This window comes from Physcomitrium patens, chromosome 6, assembly GCF_059467195.1.
Source record: "Physcomitrium patens ecotype Gransden chromosome 6, ASM5946719v1, whole genome shotgun sequence".
Lineage (NCBI taxonomy): Eukaryota > Viridiplantae > Streptophyta > Bryopsida > Funariales > Funariaceae > Physcomitrium > Physcomitrium patens.
This window is the reverse complement of record NC_143415.1, coordinates 19729655-19745934: the sequence shown is the minus strand read 5'-3', so window position 1 is coordinate 19745934 and position 16280 is coordinate 19729655. Positions and strand designations below refer to the sequence as shown.

The 16280-nt window shown below is 32.1% G+C and overlaps 1 protein-coding gene across 2 annotated transcripts; it reads left to right on the top strand.

Annotated features, from left to right (window-relative positions):
• Positions 1-8940: 8940 nt before the first annotated feature.
• Positions 8941-15446, top strand: LOC112283934 (succinate-semialdehyde dehydrogenase, mitochondrial). Of its 2 annotated transcripts, XM_024523348.3 has the most exons (20): positions 8941-9404; positions 9575-9858; positions 10332-10431; positions 10699-10747; positions 10899-10986; positions 11145-11255; positions 11545-11607; positions 11797-11907; positions 12055-12120; positions 12405-12482; positions 12732-12809; positions 13027-13093; positions 13284-13369; positions 13489-13521; positions 13768-13800; positions 13930-14030; positions 14237-14322; positions 14556-14662; positions 14799-14876; positions 15106-15446. In XM_024523348.3, exons 2-20 carry the CDS (start codon positions 9745-9747, stop codon positions 15151-15153), a joined length of 1497 nt encoding a protein of 498 aa, XP_024379116.1. In that variant the 5' UTR covers positions 8941-9404; positions 9575-9744; the 3' UTR covers positions 15154-15446. The 2 variants fall into 2 exon arrangements, with proteins under 2 accessions (XP_024379116.1, XP_090107638.1); XM_090251512.1 differs by lacking the exon at positions 8941-9404 and having other exon boundaries at positions 9507-9858.
• Positions 15447-16280: the final 834 nt, after the last annotated feature.

The following is a 16280-nucleotide window of genomic DNA, read 5'->3' as shown; positions in this document are numbered from 1 at the left end:
TTTTTAAATAATGATGTTATTTTTTAAATGAAGCTATAATTACAAAAAATTGTTCATTGTAGATCTTATAATTAATCTCGGATGTTGAAAATTCTTTGGAATAAAAAGCTATGACTTGGAGCTTATCATATATTTTCATTTGTAATAACATTGCATTTATGACAAAATTTGATGCATGTGTTTCTCTAAAGAATGCCTTGAAAAAGTTAATGTAATACAAGATTGGTGCAAAAATAAATGATTTCTTCAAGGCTTCAAAAGATGCTTCAACTTCTTTGCTTTTTTCAAGTTTGTCTGTACAAGTCAGATATTTAAATTAAATAGCGACTTAAAAAAATTGATAAAAATCTCCTAATAATTTATAAATTTCTAAAAATATTATTTATTTTTAATTATTTTTGAGATCTTCAATCTATGATAGTCTAAACCTTCTTAGGATCCATCACAAAGCCATTGTTTGAATGATGTATTTAAAAAAGTCAACTTGAATAATATGAAATATATAATTTTTTATCTTAACATATAATCTTGCATCTTTTAATTTTTTTAACTCACAAAAAATATGAAATTCATATTTTTTAAAATTATTAAACTAGATTAAATTATTTTCATAAAATTAGATAATAAAATCATCAAAAAATTTACAAAAGACATCATTCATCATGTATTAAAATAATTGGTACATTTATGAGGCGAAAAGGTATGATATTATATTTAAAATACTAATATTTGGTTCAAAACGTAATTTTCTATCCATCTTTTTTTTATGCATACCTAATTGTATATTCCTTATAGATCTATTTTTGTATAGATGTTTGCTTGATTGGGTTGATCAAGAAGTTTTGGAATCAAAGATAAAAGATACTTATTCTTAATAGTGATCTTATCGAGTCGTTAATAATCTATATTCATTTGTAGAGATCTATCTTTTTTCTTTATAAATAAGATAAGAGCTTTTATTAGAAATTTAAAATAGCATATGAATTTTTTAGCAAAGTTTTTGTCAATATATTCTTTTAGTGTAGCCAATTTCTTTGCAATAAGCTATAGATTAGTCTGAATGGTAGTTGAGTTCTTTCTTAAAGAGCAATTGAAAAATTGTAAAGATAATGATTTGAGAGAATATCAATATTTTTTTTTAAAAATATCTTGATAATCTAAATACTAGTTTGGAATTCTACTTATAATCTATTTTCTATTAAAATTATGTATGGAATATATAATAAAAATTAATCTTTATTTTACCAAATGTATAAAAGTTTTTATACCTATCAATAAAGATATGGTTATATTGAACTCATAGATTTCTACTTAACTATCAGAATCTTGGACTTAATTATGGAAAAATGAAGATTACAAGAAATCCAATCTATTTGAAGGTTATACTTCTCTAACCACAATAATCATAAAATAAGTAAGTTGGAGGGAGATCTAATGACATTAAATATTACTAACCTAATATAATTTGTAGTTGCTATAATTAAAGGAATTATTTTATAGATAATATCTCTAAAAGACAATAAATGAGTATCTAGAACTTCTACATGTATGGATTTGATTTTCTTGACTTAAGATATTTCTTATGTTTTGTCAAAATGTGTCTATAAAACATATTGAGCCTCTTGAATGTAATAAGGCAATGAATTTGTAATTTTTTGTTCCAAAATAAATTTCCATTGTAAAATAAGATGAGGGATCTTAAAAAAGTATAAGATCTTTATGAGTTATTGCACAAGTTTTCAATTGCATGGTTCTTATTGTAGTTAGAAAATTTTATTTTTCAATACATTATTTTTTTTAGCAACTATGTTCTTTATTTTGTGATTATGTTGTTTCTATAGACAATATTGAATAGTATATTTTAATATTTCACAATATAGCTAAATTTTTTTTGATGATGTCAAGTCTTTTCTTGCTCAGTAAGAAATTTAAAACATATCATGTTAATTTGTATAGACTTTAGCCTAAAAGAATAAGCTTTTGAAAACTTAAAATTTGTCACCATGACTTGATTTGTATATCTCCAATCAAATCTTTGTTCTTAGCATCTTTTAAAAAATAAATTATTATACACAATAGTTTGAATAATAAAATGCTCCAATGAATCTACTCTTGGTATTATTAATAATAAATCCTTAATATTATCTTTCAATCTATATTAAAGTTGATTAATAAGGATTTTATCATTTTAATCTATATCATAGGCAAGGTTTTGGAATTCAATAATATATATGATAGTTGAATAAGATCCTTGTTGTAAAGACACAAATTTTGTCTCTACTATTCTTTCTTAATAATTTTCTTCAAATGTCGTCATAAATACTTCTAAAAATGAATTCAAATCATAGAATAGTTGTGAACCTTTTTCTATCAAAAATATTCAAAGGTAGGATTCACAACTATTCTATGATTTGAATTCTATGTCAATTCAATAATATTTATATTTAGGCAAAGAATATCAATTATTTTCTATAAAATATGAAAATCTAATTTCCATTGCTATTTTTAAATAAAAACTTGATTTAAAAATAAATAAACTTGCTAAAAGAATATTCAAAAAGAGGTTCCATGAACTACTTTAATCATGTTTAGTGCAAAAATAAGATATGCCTTGTATTACTACAAACTCTTAAATCCATAGTGTGAAATGTTGTTGTTAAAAAATTCCTAATTGTTTTATAAATAGAAGACCTTGCATCACTATAGCATGAATATTATAGTGCCAAAGTGATTGTAAATTTGTAAATCTTACAATGATAATCCTATATATAAAACGTTGTCATAATATGTATATTCTTGCTTGAAAATGCACCGGGCTTTTTAACTATAAAAAATAAATAATAATGCAAAAAAATTTCTATCAAGTCTAATACAACCTCAGATAAACTTTAAATAATTCCTAATAATCTAATCAAACTTTAATCTATCAAAATAAATTGAAAAGAAGTCACAAAAGAAATACAAAGAATCTTTTAAAAATACTAAACATAAAAATCCTAATGTAATTGTAATTGAAACTATAATTGAATCTTAATCAAATCCTAGGTCAAATCCTAATGAAATCCTAATGAAATTCTAAATCCTAAATAAAATTTAGACAAGTTTTAAATCAAATACTAAGAAAATTCTAATCCTAATCAAACTCTAGACCAAATCTAAACCAAATTTTAATAAAATCCTAGATCTTAAATAAATTCTTAACAAAACCTATAACAAAATAGAACCTCAATAACTAATGATCAAAATATTGATATCAACTCAAAATTTGCATACTTCTTAATGTCTTAGTTAGAAATAAGTATAAGAAAGATGAAATCAATTGTACTTACCAATTTAGAGAAATGCAAGCTAATCCAATTGGATGTTGAGTAGCCTTCTATTCCAACCTAAATATTGAACTTCTAGTGCTAATATCTCCATCTTGAATTATTAAATTACTCTAAAATTTTAGTTAAATATTAAAAATTAAGTCTAGTATTTATACAAAAAAATTTCACTTCAATCTAATTGACAAGTCACTGAAGAACTTAGAAACACTCATTGACCTTCAAACTCTAAATAATGAGACCTCAACCCACAAAAACCTTTATATACTTCAATTTAACCATTCAATTGATATCAAAATTTGTATATATATTTAAAATTAGTAAATCAACACATTTTTCAAATTTTATCTATACACACACTATAAAATAGAAAAAATCTTTAAATTTGTAAAAAAAAAAAAAAAAAAAAAAAAAATTAAACCCTACTTCTACTTAGAACATTATTAATTTTGAAAATCTTTCAAAATCTCAATATTCACTCAAATAATATGAAACTAACATCTAAAAATCTTTTTTTAAGCCTGCTCTCAAATTCCACTCTCTAATCTATCTAAGAACCCTAGAGTCACTATAGATGCATGGTTTTATGCCTTAGGATCTGATTTTGACCTAGGTTGACAACCAATCCTTTCTATTTATCAATTCTTTGCTTCTAGCTATAAAGTTTACAAAAAACTACTCTTAATTCCTTCCTACACATGCTTGTATTATTTAATTTTTTAATCTATTTATTTTATTTTATTTATGGTCCTCCAAAGTAAATAGAAGCCCATTTTGTAAAAAGGTAATATTAATACTTTTTAATTTTACTATTATTTTGACTATTATTTATATTTTAAAGATAATTTTCTATAATATTTTAAAATAGAATCTTCTATAATATAACTTTTTCTTCTTTCTTTCATTCAATGGCCATGTTACATCACAACAACATACTCATGTTGGAGAAATTAGTATTATAGATGAGGTTGTCATAAATTTATTGTATTAATACATCAATCTCCAATATATCTAAAAGTGAAGACTTCATGAGTTTTGGTATCAAAGGATGTTTCTTTCAAAAGCAGAGGTTTATTTTTTAAGATATATTAAGTTATAAAGTTGTATATTTTTGTTGTATGTTTTAATGAAGAAATTTGATCAATCTTAAATTATGGATTAAAATTTATTTTTAAATGTTTAGATTTGTTAGAAGGCCTATAAGAAAGGTTTTGGAAAGGAGGTTATTTCATAAAGAAGTATCCAAAAACTTGTTTATATATAAGATTCTTTTAGGCATCAATAAGCTAGTTCTTTTGTGATTTTAGTTCAAAGCTGGTAAAAATTAAGTCTTTGATGCAATTGCAAATTGATGCTAGATATACCAATCAATGCTACATTAGTTGTTTAAGACTTTACTTTTATTTTGATAAAAAATTCCTTAAATTTTCTTTAGAATCAAAGATTCATCTGCTATATATATATATATATATATATATATATAATATCTTGTCAAATTTATCTATCAATCTTAATATAATAGCACCTATAAGATATCAAGTTTTGTTAGAACTTAGTCATCTTTTTGTAATACTCAATTAATTGGTAAATCTCACTCTTCTACTTAATGCTACATTATTATAGAATTTGTAATATTATGGTATTTTCATTGCTTTCAAATCTTATGGATACTATCATATTACCATTTCTATTTTTCTAGCACATTACAATATTCCAAACAATGGTATTTAGAGGCTTTGCAAATACCATCATTATTCTTCAATATTCTCAAAATTTGTCATATACAGTGTCGTAATATAACATGGCTAATGAATGAAAGAGAGAAGAAAATCTTATATTATAGAAGATATTACTTTAAAATATTATAATAAATATCTTAGAAAATAGGTAATAGTTAAAAAGATAATAAAACTAAAAGATACTATTGTTGTTTTTTTACAAAATAGGCTTCTATTTATTTTTTAGGGCCATAAAAAAAAATTTTAAAAATAGATTGGAAGATAATATAATATAGGTATCTGTAGGAAGAAGTTAAAAATAGATTTTAGCAAAAATTATCTCAAGAAGCTAAGTATTGATACCCAAAGAGGACCAATTGTCAACCTAGGTTGAAATCAGACTCCAAGGCACAAAACCATGCACCTATGGTGATTTTGAGGTTCTTTGGTAGATTGGAATGCGGGATTTGAAAGCAAACTTGATAGGATGTTTTTAGACATTAATTTTGAGTGATTTGAGTGTATGATGACTTTGTAAGAGCTTTGCAAAGTTTTAATTGTTTTGAATGACACTAAAATTTGTGAAATAAAAAAGATATAACGTTTTGGAAAATTTTGTGGGTTTGGTAGTAGATCTACAATTTAAATTTCAAGGACTTATGAAAATAGTTGTTTGAAGTGAATGCTACAAGTTTGAGTTTAATTAAACAGTTGAATTGAGTTAGGGTCTACACATATGTGAATTTTGACAATAATTGAATAGTGTGAAAAGGAAATATTGGTGCTAGAAGACCAGCATCAAGGTTGAAGAAGGAAGTCAACTGAAATCTAAGCTTATTATGATAATTTTCTTCTATTTGGTAAGTTTGATCTTCTTTGAAAATTTTTTACTTTTTACCAACTTAATTTTTAAGAAGTGTGTAAAATTTTACGCAAGATCAATGATTTAATGAATAGATATTGAAGTTCTAAATTGTGTTAGATTAGGTTGAGTTGGTTAGGTTTTTATTAAGATTTGATTAAGATTAGGGTTGAATTAAAATTTAGAATTTCGTTAGGATTTGTTCAAGGTTTAAGATTAGACTAGGATTTAGGCTTTGGTTTAGGATTTAGGATTTGAGATTTGCTTAAGATTTAAGATTTAGGATTTGTTTAAGATTTAAGGTTTAGTTATAATTTAGGATTTGGCTTAGAATTTGATTGAAGTCCATTAGGATTTCAATTAGGTTTAAATTAGGACTTGGTTGAAATTTATTTAAGATATATTTGTAATTATTCTAATATTTTTTTAGGATTTCTTAAGGATTCTTTTAAATTTTATTGTGGATTTCTTTTGAATTCTTTTAAGGTTTTTTATTGCTTCTTTTGTAATTTCTTTAAGGTTTCTTTTGAATTTAATTAAAGCTTGTTTAGCATTGTTAAGGTTTAATTAGATTTATTTGATTAGAATTAAGATTTTGTTGTTGTAATTTCCATTCTACCTTCCACATCTAGATGCCCAGTGCATTCTCGAGCAAGACTTTTCATAATACAACAACAGATAGCCAAGAGTACTTTAATATTCTATTAAAAAATGAAGCCTTTATTTTTTATCCAAGATAATTTGCAGTTTGCAATTATATGTGTAGCAACATTATTATATGTTTAACCATTATAAAGCTTGTTCTTTACAAGGATTGGTATCTTCTTATTTCTAAAAATTGACTCAATCTTGCATAGGATCAATATATTGTCTACAAGTTAAGGCAAACATTTTGTGATTCAAGGAAAGCATATACAATTTCTTCATAAGAATATAGATACAACATTCAACTAGTGGATTAATACATCACGTCTCAATGTGATAGCAACACTTTTCATTCTTAGTCCTCTGTATTAATATACAGCAAGCTATTTCAACTAATGACAAATCTACATCAAAGTTGTGCTCTTATGTTACTAACATAATAAAGAATTGATAGGTAGGTGATATAGATATGCTCTAATCTTAAACTAACCACTTATTGTATGAAAGTTGTGAACTTTAGATTGAGAAAAGCACAACAACTTTAATATACAACATTAGACTTGTAAAGCACACAAACTAAAACATTGCATATTAACTTAAATAATCTCTACTTAAACGATTTCTCAATTGGGATGCTATAAGGGAAAGAGTTGCAATATGTTGTACATTGTTGGACAATTGTGGTAGTATCTTTTTTTTTTGATAATTTGCCTAAGAGTGCATATTATGTAGGACTTCATTTGTTTTTAGTCCATATGAAGACAAAAACATTTATAAAATTGTTAGATTTCTAATACCTTATTAAGATGAAAGAAATATATGTTATTATCAATAATTCTAAGAGTATATATGCTATTATTAAGAATATAAGGATATTCTTGATATTTTGACATATTTGAAGGATATGTGTGATATTTTTCCTAAAAAATATTGTTAAATTTAAAAATATAGTAGTAATTATACCTAATGTGTATTTTGTTTGAATATTTTATTTTTGAACAAAATAAGGTTTAAACCTTTAATAGTTTAAGTTGTTGTAAAGTGGATTATTCATGATATTATAATAAATTATTATACTTTATTACTAAGATGGAATAGATGTTGTTCTTTCCTAAAAATATGTGCATTAGTTTTTTTGTCAATTTTTAGCATCTTTTAGTTGCATCTTTTATATAATATAAAACTTTGATAATTAACTTATTAGATCTTCTACTACAAGATTTCTAAATTTTGTAAGTAAAAATATCAAATTATAGATGATGACTATAATTTGATAAAAGAAACTACAATGTTTTTACATAAAGTTTTGCTATTAGCAAGAGAGTTGACAATTTGTCTTGATAATTATTAATGGTATAATATATATACTATTTTGATACTTTAATTCATATATTTAATCAATTATTACTTTAATGATAAAAAATTAGAAATAATTAAATTTATACTTTTTAACTTTTAAATATTTGAGAATAACTTAAAAAAAATTAATGATAGTTTTTTTACAAAGTACAAGATGATTAGACAATCTAGTATAAGATATATATATATATATATATATATATAAATTGAAAGTCAATAAAAATATAATGAACTATATTAAAATATTTAATCACAATGTTTTAAAAAAAAGACAATAGTTAGGAAATTACATATAATGTATTATTTTTCCTACATATCATAAATAATGGGATCTCCTTAAACCTTGTATAGGCCTATTGCCAAGAGGCGATTTTTACAACATCTTAACAATCTATGTCAAAAATTGTTAAAAATGTTCATTAAAAATCAAAATATTACTGAAAAATTATTTGTCAAAGTTGTCACTATTACTTATTCTATATTTACAATGATAACAAAAATATATTTAGTTCATCTAAAAAAGACATATTTTTGAAGGACAAATTTTCTTCACCAATCATGAAACCTTCATATAACTTTTAAACCATAACTTTTCAAAGTGGGCTTCTAAGTTCCAAAAATCCTCATCTCTTCTTCATCAATCATAAAAAACTAAACAAAATGCAGAGGAGCACCAAACCTTGATGCCACCTTGAGATTCACAATTACATGATCTCTATCTCCTTGACTGAACTTTCTGATTTTCCAGGAGCAGTTTTTTATTTTTCATTTCCATTCATTAATCCATCCAACAAATGAATCAAGTAATCACCTAGTTTTACGTTCAAAATTTACAACACTACTCCAGTGAGCGTGTTTGAACAAAGAAACCCTAATTTCACTGAAGCACACTTTCTGGCACACTTTCAGAAGAAGCAGAGATCCTGCGAACGTCAACATCGGGGCGGGGAGCGCTGTGGTGGGCCTCCTCCTCCTCTGCCCGTCAGCTAGTAGCAGCATCGTCCCCTCTACCACCTTCACGGCGGCTGCTGGCTGGAAGCACGATGGCAGGGATCGGGATTTCGGAGCTCAAATCCAATATCACATGGTACAAATGTCAAGTTGCGCTCCCGGGTGAGAGAGGGAGCGACACAGAGCAAGACAGAGAGAGAGAGAGAGAGAGAGCGAGGTCGATGAATCTGGAAGTGTCTGGGCAAGCGCTTTCGAATGCAATGACACAGTCTGATCCGGTAACATTGCACTGTGCTAGCCTTGGAAGATGCTCAAGAAGAAGAATGGTGGCTGGCTGGCTTGGTCATCGTTCCTGATATTCACTCGCCCTCTTTTCATCCGATACCCTGCGTCCTATCTTAAGCCTTCGTCATTCCCACGTGTGGAGTGGTTTTTTCTGCGGGGTTCAAGCCCCCCTTCGACTTTTGTATTATTGATTTTTTTGTTGGGCGCTGCATCGGGGTGAACTTCATATTTATCCGCCTTCGTCACATCCGTGCAAAGGTTAATACTCCATTTATTCACACTTGACTTCTGACTTTAGGCTTCAGTTTGGTTTCGGTACTTAGCTTCAAGTCTGTGCTGTTTTTCATTGGGTAGCTGTTCTAGCTCGTTTTCTCTAGTTTTAGTTGATCTACAGGCTATTGTTGAAAGTGCCGAGTTGATGTTCGCAGGATCTCTGCTTCTTCTGAGTTGGGCTTTGTGTAGTTCGAGAAGGTTGTGGATTCTTGGATTAGACCCATACCCTGACGACTAGGTTGTTGGGGTTAAGGTGTTCGCCATTTTGGACAATTTCAGGAGATCAGCTTGGTGGATTGGAGAAGTTGGAGAGCATTGGAGAATCATGGGGTTTGCGCAAGTTGGTGCGATGGTTCAGCTGAAAAACATGGGTCTTTTCAAGACGCAGGGGCTTATCAATGGCGAGTGGGCGAATGCCCTCGATAACCGTACTCTTGCCGTATGTACTCATGCAGTTACTTATTCCTACTTTCCTTCAAGATTGTGTTCTCGCGTTGTGTAAGGAATCTTTTAGTTTCATTATCCGCTTCATTCACACTGGCATAGTATCGAAGATGTGGGCTCTGTGCCATATCTCTTGGAATCGACCTATATTAACACCACTCACAACCACTTTATACTACTGAATTCGTGGCTCTGTTTAGCAGCCGCAGTGTACATGTAATTGTATCTGCCACCCACCATTATTCATTTATCAATTCATTCCTTTTAATAGCCAGGTTTCTAACTAGGCGTTTTTAGACTTATGTATCATATTCGATGGAATTCTAATTATACGCGTTGCTATCATGCACTCGAAGTTTATTTTATTTTTAATTTTATTTTTATGTTTTTATAATTTTGGGGATCTCTTGCGTGTCTATTGAGAGAGTCTCTGTAAATCCTAGGAGGTTCGGGATGACTGTTTTTCAGGTTAACAATCCAGCCACTGGAGATGTTCTTGCGAACGTGCCGTTCATGGGAAAAATTGATGCGGAGAAGGCGATTGCGGCCGCCTCAGTAGCTTTCTTACGTAAGTGATTGAAACTACTTCCAATCAGTACTGTCAAGGACATACTTGACACACCAGCATCAACTAGAATATTACCAGGCTTCTTTACCAGCGTCGATGTTGTATTGTGACTGCATTTTTGTTCCGTGTACATGTCTTGGGATCTTCAAGGGCTTCAGAGTAATGAAAAGAGTCCACTATTTAGAAAACTATCACAATTTTATGACAATATTGTAGCATGTATCTATTTGACATCGCTCAAGAGCCCTCTGCTGTTGCTCATTGCAGCTTGGAGCAAACGAACTGCTTTCGACAGATGCAAACTCTTGCGGAAATGGTGATTTCTTCTTTTTGTGTTTGATGTTGATGTTGAAAACACGAAGTAGTGGTTGCTGAAAATGCAGCAAAGTTGTCATTTGACGTAGTTATCCACTGGAAGTGTGATGTTGCAAATTTTCAAGTGTACTATTGACACGTTTATTCCCCAGGTTCGATCTTATTCTGGAGAACAAAGATGACCTTGCAAAGCTCATAACCCTTGAGAATGGAAAACCCTTAACAGAGGCCAATGGAGAGGTAGTGACCTGCTAGAGATCGTCAACCATGGTCGCTCAATGGGCATGTTAAGTTGGTGTTCTTTACAGGGTGTGGAAGTTTTTGATGACTATTTCACATGCGTCGTTTATTCATGGTAGATGCTGCTGCTATGGATGATCACCACAGTGTGTGTGCAGGTTGTGTATGGGGGAGGCTTCGTAGAGTACTACGCAGAAGAAGGAAAACGTGTGTTTGGTGATATTATACCCTCTCCTTTTCCAACTAAACGTATGCTAGTAATGAAACAGGTGAGACCGTCTTGTTACTTTTAACTTTATATAACGTCTCCAGTAATCTTACACTAGAGTTAATCTTGTGGAAACGTTTGCATCGGAAGACTTGAGTTATATGGAGATATCGACACTAAGAATCATTTTAATTTACTTTACAGGAGAGTTTATAAAAGATGAGAAGGTTGGTACTTAAACAACTTGTGCCATATACAATTGTGCTTTCGCCTAAAAAAAACTTTACACATCCTTGAAATGGCCAGGGGCAAGCGTTGAGGTTAAGCTCTAACCTCTGTTTGGTTGGCAGGCAGTTGGGGTTGTAGGTGCTATCACACCATGGAATTTTCCGCTTGCTATGATTACTCGAAAGGTCCTTCAATCTTTTCAAATTATAATTTGATGATTGCCTTGCATAGAGATTAGCCAGCCGTTACGAACCGTTGCTCGAGAAAGTTCAGGTTACAATTCAATGTTGTGTGCAGGAGTGTGTAAAGTGTGTTTTGAACTTTGAGAGTGACGAGATCTCTGAAAGCAAGTGGGTCCATGAGCTTGACTGCAGGTGGCACCAGCATTAGCGGCAGGCTGCACCATAGTTTTAAAACCAGCAGAGCTTACGCCCTTGACGGCTCTGGCTGCAGCTGAACTTGCGGTTCAAGCTGGCATTCCTTCGGTGAGTGGCAATCTAAATTCAACCTTTCCATCTCAATATTTTCGGTCGGTCTGTGTTTTTACTTCCAGTAACCACATATTGCAATCGACACGAGATGTTCTTTTGTAGAATAAGTTTCTCATATCGTGCTCTTGTGGCATATGATAGGGTGTACTGAATGTGGTGATGGGGGATGCTGTTGAAATCGGTGCTGCAATGATGGATAGCAACGAGGTAGTTCTACTTTCATGCATCTACACACCGTTATAATCACGTCTTCACTTTGACGTTTTTCTATGAAATATTCTCCCCACTTGCTTTTGCTTAAGGTGAAAAGCCACATAAAATACTCTTTTGTGCCTGGATTATTTGGGAACAAATGACAGACTGATCTAATCTGCATATTAAATTTGAAATGTTGGATGAAAGAATTCTTGTGTGCCTGAAACTGCACACTTACGAGCTGTTATTTCAACACTCTGCTAAGTGTGCAAGCTTCTGCAATCGGGTGTCCTCAGGTGCGGAAGATTACATTTACAGGCTCTACGCACGTCGGAAAATTACTTATGGCTGCTGCTTCCAAAACTGTGAAGAAGGTGAATTGCATGTGGTCTGGAGTAGATTTTTGATTAATCTATTTCAGTAACAGGTGCAAAATGAGTTTATTTCTAGAAAATCATGTCGAAATTGTACTATTCTCACAACCATACAATTCAATGATGTAATTACCATGTGTAGATTGATGTGATTCAGAACTACTTGGTTGTAGAAGAATTTTGAGTTCCATAAGAGCTTATGTTTTTGTAAGTTGAAAATACTAATGCGTCAAATTTATGTGGACACAGATATCTCTCGAACTCGGTGGAAATGCACCTCTCATCATTTTTAATGATGCTGACATAGAGATTGCTGTTCAAGGAGCGGTAAGCTTGCATAGCTTGATGTTTTACGATAATTAGTGTTCTCATTTTTCTATATTCTGGATTTCATTAATTGTCTTGTCTGCTGTATTTGGTTTGAGTTCTAGGCATTCTTGCTTTAGATGATCAGAAATTTTAAAAATATGGCTTCAGAGAGAGTTTGGTATGAACACTGTAATCTCATGTGGTTTATGAGCTTGGTGCAATTTATGGGATACAGCTCTATGGAAAATACAGAAATGCAGGCCAGACTTGTGTTTGCGTCAACCGAATTCTTGTGCAGGATGGTGAGATTCTCCTGTAAAAGTCTTCACCAGTTTAGAAGCATTACAACAGTGATGGAAGTATCACTGAGAGAATGCGCCCTGATCGAGTTGTAGTTTGTGAATTTTGTTTTAGACATATTAGAAGGAGGTTATCTCGATGGCTACAGACACACTGACTGTCGCATTGACTATTTTCTGTATTTAATGACAGGCATATATGACAAATTTTCAGAAGCTTTTACGAAGGCAGTACAAAAGTTGCGTGTAGGTCATGGACTAGACCCAGGGGTGACCCAGGTTCGTACGAACGCCAATTGTTACCGGGGATTGTGGACATTTCGGGTAGACTATGCTTTGCTTTCAGTTGGAAACGCTTCCCGTGATGATGCTGTAGTAATAGGTCTTAATTTGTGCAGGGACCGCTAATCAATGAGGCTTCGTTGAAAAAGGTGAGAGCTTTACTCTTAAAATTTCTGGTTACACTCGATTATCAAAACCCTTATAAAGCATCGACCTCTTGATTTGTTTTATTCTAAAGATGATGATGATTTGCGGCAATGGAAAATTCTCTTTGAGAGGACTTTATCAGTGCAGTATCCATCTCGATTATTGTTGACATAGTTAGCAACTGGGTTAAATAATTCCGGATTTTATTCGACCAACTTATATTTGACTTGGTTTTATGGGCTCCACAGGTGGAAGCGCATGTCCAAGATGCAGTGTCCAAGGTAGAATCTTATTCACAGTTAGCGGAACCATTTGTGTGCACAACTAATGCAGTGCTGATTTTATGAGGCAGTATATTGTTGTGAAAAAATAAATTCTACCTTGCTCACAACCTGATGTGGATTTTGCAGGGTGCTAAAGTGCTGGTAGGAGGCAAACGACATAGTCTAGGAGGCACATTTTATCAACCTACTGTTCTTTGCGGTTGTAACGATGAGATGCTAATATTTAGGTGAGGCCCTTGGCTTTTTCATTAAATAGGTGTTTATGCTAGTGGATGCACACTGAAGGTAGCTTGCTGAAAGGAGTAAAAATGCATGATTGTGGATGTTAAATCGCCTGATGATTTGGATCTGTGTGTGCTTCCTTTGGAAATTTTTCCACGAGATTTGGATGATGCGTTAACATTCATTAAAAATTGATTTTTTATTTGTAAAGAGAGGAGGTTTTTGGTCCTGTAGCACCTCTTATGCGCTTCCAGACGGATGAAGAGGCTATCAAGATGGCAAATGATACTGAATATGGTATATCACGGCACATTTTTATAATGAAGCAAGCGATTTATTTCTTTGGTGTGTTTTCAATGAATTAATGGCAGTTACTTCTGACCAAACTGCTGTACCTGGATCAGAGAGTTGATGTTTTCACGTCAAAATTGATAAGCATGTTATGTGACACAGAAACAGTAACCTGGAAGGATTAGGTATAGCGCAGACGTATCGACACGTACTTATGGATAGTGTGGGTGGTTGGACAGGCTTAGCAGCGTATGCCTACACAGAGAACATCGAGCATGGTTGGCGTATCGCTGAGGCTTTGGATTATGGCATGGTTGGTCTGAATGAGACCCTGATTTCGTCTGAGGTATGCGTCACTTGATTGCTGCCTGTCTAAATATTTTGGGATCCATGTAGTGTTAATCTAGCCGTTAACCGATGAACTGAGACCTTCGTAACAGCTGTCTTAACATGTTTCCCTCTGTGCTTTGGATCACCCTCAGGTGGCTCCTTTTGGGGGAACGAAGCAATCTGGACTAGGTCGTGAAGGTTCCAACTACGGAATTGATGAGTATCTTGAGGTACATTCTTGGAATCAGCCATTCCTTCTTAAACCATGCTATTTCCCAGGTGACAAGGCCGCTTGTTAAGATGTGCAGAAATGTATGAAGACACATCACAGAACTTTACATCCATGAACTGAGATCATTTCAATCTGGTGTTTTGATACATTATCTCCTTGTGTTGTTGCCACGATCCATGTATGCAAACTTAGTCACATCTTTGTTGTGGCTGGTGTTTTGGATGCAGCTGAAATACTTGTGCCTGGGCAACATCAAGCAACCCTTCATGTGCTGAACCTGGGAGTTGTTACTGGATTTGATGTTTCGGGGGAGAGGTTCAAATTGCAGCATAATAACACGTATAATAATTTTCATAACAATATTGGTCGACTTGCCATGCCAGGATTATCTTCTCTCAGTTATAGAGATGACAATCATATTCACTCTCAGCAATGATGCAGCTCTCGAAAATTTCATGACGATCCTACTTGGGATCGACTCACCAGAAATTCCCTCGAATGTGTTTAAATCTTGTTCTTAAACGAAGCCTTTGCACTGTCGCTTTAGTTGACAGAATTTGAGAATGAATTATGCTTCATCAGCGACATATGAATTTATGCTCCTTTGGTATTGTTGACCTGAATTGTGCCGAAGGTTTCTGAATGTCATTTCGGCTGGAAGCTGACCAGGATAATAAATTGCGTTCATGGCATTTGTGTTACGTCTAGTGCGTTTACTTTGCACGGCGTATTGAATCTATATCGGTTAATTTCTTTCAATCGAGTTTTCCGCATTAGATTACTAAGTAAAATTTCACGATGACCTTTGAATCTTACTCAAACTGCCTACAGTTCCTTCTCTCTAAGTGTGTCATTCCTTGTGAGAACGATTAGCAGGAAGATGAAGACAGTAATTTCAGTGCACGACGTCCAATGGATTCTTCGTAAATATGTTGGATCACACATTTCTACCACTTATCTCTAAACTATCACGGTGCCAAGTCCTACTGTTATGTCCTTACTGGGCTGCAGAATATGATGAAACTAAGAAACTGGAGTTACGAGCAAATTAATAGCGAGTGCCTCCAAAGTGCAGGTCTTACATACTTAACACAATGGCTCCCACACAAAACACTGGGGGTGGACCCATCTCTGGGTGTTAGCAATAGAGAGCCTCGTCGCAGTTGTTCATCATTTATTATAGCGATGCGACTCATGCGCACTCTCACTGACAGTCAAGTCAGAAACTAGAAAGTAAGGAGCAGAGAAAAAGCCCTCTAAATCCTCTCTTCTCTCTGCTTGTGAACTTTATGCCTCTAAAGTTAGGAATTAATTGAGCAGATCAATCGAAAATATTATTATCTTGCTGAAGCTAAAATTTATTCACACGTATCGCACACGACTGAATAATAGTAGAACGAAC

Coding starts and splice junctions, on each gene's coding strand:
- LOC112283934 (XM_024523348.3), top strand. CDS start 9,745: ATGGGGTTTGCGCAAGTTGGTGCGATGGTTCAGCTGAAAAACATGGGT. Junction 10,987..11,144: donor TAACAGAGGCCAATGGAGAG/GTAGTGACCTGC, acceptor GTGTGTGTGCAG/GTTGTGTATGGGGGAGGCTT. Junction 13,094..13,283: donor CCGAATTCTTGTGCAGGATG/GTGAGATTCTCC, acceptor ATTTAATGACAG/GCATATATGACAAATTTTCA.